Consider the following 6,199-nt stretch of genomic DNA (forward strand, 5'->3'; position numbering starts at 1 on the left):
ATTAAATACTAATTTTTAATTTCTCCTCTTATCCTTTGAACAAAATAGTAAAAACGATCTCTCTCACTCCATCACCATCTACTCTCCATATTTTGACACTTCTTGACCAAATTCGCACAACAAGTCATCACGTGTCGTACTTTGAATACGTGTCAATATTCACCAAAATTTACATTTTAACCCCACTCTCTCTAGTCTCTACCCATAGGATGCCACATGCTAATGCTATTCTACTTCTACTTCTCTACTATAGCTAGCTACCATCATTATTCCCTCTCTCTCTCTCTCCACAACCAAACCAAAGTGAGTTAGTGTGTGTGTTTTGCTCTCTCACTCACTCACTCTCACACTCTCACTCTCACTCTCACTCTCACTCCTCCTCTGTTCTCTGAGATCCACAACAACCTCAACCAAAAACCAAAAATCAATCGTATGAGTATGTCTTTCTTTGATTCTCTCAACTCAATTAAATGCCATTGTTTTAGTTTTAGTCATCTCATTTCTCACAACACACACAAACCAAGAAGAATCAATACCAATAACAATAACACACAAACATTATTCATCACTACTACCACATTATTATTTCATTTTTTCTTTTCTTTCTTTTCTGCATCATCAATATCATCAATTCTTGTCTATTAATAAATGCACTTTGTTTTGTTTTCTCATTCAACAGTCGCAGGAACTCAAATCGAAAATGTCAGGTACTATGTTCTCGAATCACTGTCTTTATTTCTCAATTTTTGTTCAATTTCATGGTTAATTTTATTGACAAAATGTGATGTGAAATAGGGTTTGAAGAAGGTGCTGGTGTTGTTGTTGTTGATGGTGGTGAAAACTCTGAAGAAAGATCAACGAGAATCGGAACATTGAAGAAGAAAGCGATTAGTGCTTCTTCCAGGTTCATCACTCACTCGCTGAAGAAAAGAGGGAAGAGGAAAATCGATTTCAGGGTTCCCATTGAAGATGTCAGAGATGCAGAAGAAGAATCAGCTGTTCAAGAATTGCGTCTCAGACTCATTGAAACTGGGTTCATGCCTCCTAGGCATGATGATTATCACACATTGTTAAGGTCTGCAATGCAATTCTGCATTCAATTAATTAGTCAATTAATTTCATTTTTGTTTAGCTAATTCACTCACTAATTTGAATCTGCATTTTGGTTTTTTTTTTTTTTGGAATTAGGTTTCTGAAAGCTAGGGATTTTAACATTGAGAAGACGATTCAGATGTGGGAGGAGATGCTAGTTTGGAGAAAAGAGTATGGGACTGATGCAATTCTTCAGGTAACGGTGGTGGTGATTAATGAATTCTGCAACTTGCAAAGTTTCATGGGTTTTTTGGGATGAAACTGTGAGTGCATTCAATGTTTTTTTTTTTTTTTTTTTGAGTAATGAGTGCATTCAATGTTACTGGTGCTGCTAACTGATGAATTTTAATGTTTTTTATGTCAAAGTCAAAACATTTATTGTGAGAATATCTCAACGATGGATTAATGTTCCGTTACTAATCAAGGGTACTGTAAGTGGTACCTTTTTTTCTGGAGGCACCTTAGAAACTTGCCATTGTTAGGGAAGTGAGGGAGGTCAATATTTATGATTTTAATTTTGAAATTATTTAAATTATCATCCATCCAATCACATGTCAGGCATGTTTGTTGAAGGGTTTGACTTCTCATGTTTGGACGTTTTTTGAGCATGTAATTAATTGAAGGATTTGGATCTTACTGTCCTATTTCTGTATATCAGAGTATGATTTTCTTAGAGAAATCATTTCAAGGTAACTGGTGGACCCTACAATTAGTCATGGATAGTAAATAAGAATTTTGTCTTTTATTCTTCAACAAGACAATATCCTCATAAATAAGGGAGATCCAAACACAAAATTACATTAGTGTGAAAAGATTGAGAAAGGGTAACACACTTTTTTTAACACCTTTTATTATTGGTTTATTCTATAAAAACCAATAGAATCTTTTTTAGATTATGTATTAATGAAGTATCTAAATTGAACTTTTAGATAACCTTTTAGGAAATAGACAAATAGTAGAGTGCGTATTTAGCCTTCTTTGAAATGTTTTAAAGGGGATATAAGCTTTAACTTGATATATTCATTATTCCATTACTTGATTTGTTTTAACAACTGCTACATTAGATTGATTTCGGTTTTGGTTCAAACAAATTCATTCTGTTGTGTGATATTTGTGTATTTTGGCATTAGCTTGTGTTCTATTTTAGGATACACTTGATAAAGAATTTAGTTGGTTGGGTCTAATGCCATAGTAATATTTGAAGGATTTCGAATTTGAAGAGCTGGAAGAAGTACTTCAGTATTACCCTCAAGGTTATCATGGAGTTGATAAGGAAGGTAGGCCAGTTTACATTGAGAGGCTTGGGAAAGCTCATCCAAGCCGCTTGATGCGCATCACAACAATAGATCGATATCTAAGATACCATGTCCAGGAGTTTGAGAGGGCTTTGCAGGAGAAATTCCCAGCATGTTCCGTTGCAGCAAAGAGACGTATCTCTTCAACCACAACAATATTGGATGTACAGGGCCTGGTACGTTGCGCTACACTGAATAATTATTTTCTTAAGATTGTGTGCCTCATCAATAAATGATAGTGTATGCCTTTTAGTTTATACTGGTCTGTGATTGTTAATTATTTATGTACCTAGGGTTCAAGTGTTGTATCAGTTCTGGTACTCACTTTCAATGTGATGTCCTTAGTTATTTCTTATTTTCAGGATCTCCCTGATTTTTGGTACATTTTCCTGCTAAACTAACTGGCACTTGTCGATGTCTGTAATGCAGGGAATTAAAAATTTCTCGCCTACTGCTGCAAATCTCTTGTCTGCTATCACAAAAATAGATAACAGTTACTATCCTGAGGTTTTTATACTGTCCCTTCTCAAAGTATATTGTTCTTCAGTCCTCATCCTATGTATAAACATTCAAGATATATTTGCAGACATTATACCGAATGTATATCGTCAATGCTGGTCCTGCCTTTAAGAAGATGCTTTGGCCTGCTGCACAGAAGTTTCTTGATGCCAAAACTATTGCTAAGATACAGGTGAAGCATTATAACTTACAGTTGACAGTATTTCATACACTATTTTTCCTGAAGTCCTACTGATATTACATTACTTTCCCAAAATTCCAGGTTCTTGAACCTAAGTCTTTATGTAAATTAATGGATAACATCGACTCTAGGTAAGAATCTATGCCTTCATATGGCATTACAGTGTTTTTATTCCGATTACTGTTAACTTTGTAGTTGCATCTGTACAGCCAGTTGCCAGACTTTTTGGGTGGCTCTTGTAAATGCCCTGGAGAAGGTGGATGTCTTAGGTTTAACAAGGGTCCATGGAATGATCCTGATATCATGAAGGTAATTTGGCTCTGCTATTTCTTGTTTTTTTGTCCTTTCTGTCAGCTTTTGGGGATATCTATGCCTTAGAATTACTTTGTTGAATGCGTATTGGGATACTAATTTAGGTATTATAATTTTAGGTTGTTCATAATGTGGAGACATCATTTATGAGGCAAATCGCCAGAGGGTTCAATGAACAACAACAAATGTTTGACTCTTTTCAGACACACCAACAGCTGGTAAATATCAATCTTCTAGACATTGATGGTTAGGATTTTACAAATGATAGCTTTAGATATCATATACTATTATTTTCTTTTGACTTCAATTTCTCATCTCTCAGGGACGGCACAGTGATATGTCAACAGCAGAATCTGGGACAGATATTGATGATTCTTTCTCACCCATCAGACAAGGGACATTTACTTATCCTCATTTAGCCCCAGTTCATGAAGAAGTGAGTTTTGAATGAAACCTTTTAGTCTGATTCATTTTAAAACAATTATTTTTGTTATTTCATACTGCTTTCACATTATGTGTGTCTCTTGAGCCTTTCTTCATTTAAACGGCCATTTATTCTGCAGGCTAGGATATCAGATAGTTACCATAGTTGTAATGAGAGGGCTCTTGCAGCAAAGAAAGTTCTCAAAAGTGATCAATTTAACCTTACTCAGGAAAAGTCATTGCAAAATGATGAAATGGGGAATGCTGCTTGCACGGAGAATTCCAAAGGTAAAGTGTCAAGTTATTGAAACATCTGTGTTCCTTTTGTAAATGCTTTTGTCGAAGAATATAATTGTACATATGCCTCAGTTACAACACTTTGATGTGGAATCCAAGCTGTAAATTTGCCTTATTTTGTCACATTTCAATGTGCAAGTTGGAAACTAATCAATCTAATCTGTATCAGTAGCAAGTATTTCAGTATTTCCCTGATCTTGTTCGACACATTCTCATTTTTTACAGGAGGATTTGTCAGCAGTTGGCTCAGCTCTGTTAAAGAAAACGTGGAGAAAACAAATTTCTTATATGTGCCAAGAGTGCTGATATATTTTTCCGAAAGATTAGATATGTTCTTCCATAGTTTAGGAATAAAACTTTGGAGAAGACAGAACGATATTCACCCATCTATTGCCAGGGAACAGATCATAAAAAATCATACAGCAGCGGGTGAAACAGTTTCTGAACAGGATCATATTCATGCATGCATAAAACGTCTTCAGAGACTAGAAAAAGCATTCGAGGAACTTAGCCATAAACCTGCTAGCATACCTCTGGAGAAGGAGAAAATCCTGATGGGTTCCTTGGATAGGATTAAATCTGTTGAGTTGGACCTTGAACAGACTAAGAGGGTATCCCTCTATACTTTGTTCAATCATCTAATATTATTGATTGTTCTGATGATATGATGTTTGTAGTTTGTGCTATTAATGCAGGTACTGCATGATACAGTGATGAAGCAGTTTGAGATTGCTGAGCTTCTTGAGAATTTGCGGGAATCGAAGTATCAAGTAGGTTGCTGTTTGTGTAATACTTCATAGATTCGAATATTTTACATGTTTTTCTTTGTTGCCGTTTTTTACAGAGTTCCAAGTCTAAAGTGGGTTGTGTTAGGTCATTAACAACTAATGTAAAACTTCTATACCAGACAAAAGGTGCTAGGTTGTTGCTTGATAGAACACAATGATGTCATTTAGTTCCTGTAGCTAAATCCACCTTCCTGCATCGCTTTTGCAGTCAGCTATGAACAAATTGTTTCCTTCTTTAACATAACATAATTAAGATTGTCCAAATTGAACTCAGGGTTGGACCCAAGCATATTAAAAAGGGGATCACCCCCAGAGAGAAACAAATTCTTAATAAAGCAGTATTCAAATATTGTATTCGCACCCACCTATAACTTTTTACACTTGTTCACTTAGCCATTCTTGATTTTACTTGGTGTGTGAAATTTTCGTCCCCCTTACTCATTTTTCCTAGTCCTGTCTTGAACTTGCGCAATACACACTTTAGTTATACTACAAGTTATCAGAATTCCAATAGAAAAAACCTACTGAAAACAATGAAATTCTATCTGCAGTTATTATTAATATTGACTGAATGACAATTTTCTTGCAGAAAAGAAGGCTGTTTTGTTGAATGATTCAAGTCACAACAAGTTGTTGTTGGCTCTTCAGAAAGACAATTTCAACAAGCACCCCCGTTTGGTCGCAAAAGTACTTATTGGTGCTTATTTAGTGCATTTCTAGTAGATAAGCGCCAAACAGGCAAGTAGAAGAAGACTTAGTGCAAGCTCACATGTTGGACCCAAAGAAGGCGTGGGATTATACAGTTTCATTATTATATTAGTTGCTGCAGAACATCCGTAGAGAAACCTGGGGATGAGGCAGTCCTCAGTTTTTATACATATATAAAATATAGGCTTAATTGCACTTGTGGTCCCGTATTTATGCTAATGTGCAAACGGGGTTGCCATAGTTCAAAATGAGCTATTGGAGTCCCTAATGTTTTCACCCGTTTGCAGTTTTTGTCCTGCAGTATATTCTTCGGAAAAAAACTAACGTTTTTCTTGTGATGTGATATTTTAATGGAAAAATGTTACTTTTTATGAAATGAAAAGCAAGGATAACTCATTGTTTTCTGTCAAGTGAAACTTTAGCTTTTAACCATTCTGTTGTCTACTAAAAACAATAAGTTCATTGCTACTTCATCATTCTTGCATTTCGTTCCTTTCCCCTTTGTAGCATATATTAGGCCTACTAGGATGGTCATGTGTCTGATAGCAGACCTACTAGGATGCTTATGTGCAAGTCACATGATC

The 6,199-nt window shown here is 35.5% G+C and overlaps 1 protein-coding gene across 2 annotated transcripts; it reads left to right on the forward strand.

The window, feature by feature from the left end:
• The first annotated feature begins 245 nt into the window (after window positions 1-245).
• LOC130714913 (phosphatidylinositol/phosphatidylcholine transfer protein SFH13-like) lies at window positions 246-5,997 on the forward strand. Of its 2 annotated transcripts, none has more exons than XM_057564889.1 (15): window positions 246-436; window positions 680-707; window positions 796-1,075; window positions 1,189-1,288; window positions 2,297-2,563; window positions 2,817-2,894; window positions 2,974-3,078; window positions 3,169-3,218; window positions 3,297-3,396; window positions 3,519-3,617; window positions 3,722-3,835; window positions 3,963-4,110; window positions 4,345-4,730; window positions 4,797-4,889; window positions 5,497-5,997. In XM_057564889.1, exons 2-15 carry the CDS (start codon window positions 701-703, stop codon window positions 5,515-5,517), a joined length of 1,848 nt encoding a protein of 615 aa, XP_057420872.1. In that variant the 5' UTR covers window positions 246-436; window positions 680-700; the 3' UTR covers window positions 5,518-5,997. The 2 variants fall into 2 exon arrangements, with proteins under 2 accessions (XP_057420872.1, XP_057420873.1); XM_057564890.1 differs by having other exon boundaries at window positions 247-436; window positions 4,815-4,889.
• The last annotated feature ends 202 nt before the right edge of the window (window positions 5,998-6,199 follow it).

Source organism: Lotus japonicus, chromosome 4, assembly GCF_012489685.1.
Source record: "Lotus japonicus ecotype B-129 chromosome 4, LjGifu_v1.2".
Taxonomy (NCBI): Eukaryota; Viridiplantae; Streptophyta; class Magnoliopsida; order Fabales; family Fabaceae; genus Lotus; species Lotus japonicus.

Excerpts from the sequence above, each read along its gene's own strand:
- LOC130714913 (XM_057564889.1), top strand. Across the intron at positions 3,397-3,518 it reads ATGATCCTGATATCATGAAG|GTTGTTCATAATGTGGAGAC; the intron begins GTAATTTGGCTC and ends TTATAATTTTAG. Across the intron at positions 4,731-4,796 it reads ACCTTGAACAGACTAAGAGG|TTTGTGCTATTAATGCAGGT; the intron begins GTATCCCTCTAT and ends TGATGTTTGTAG.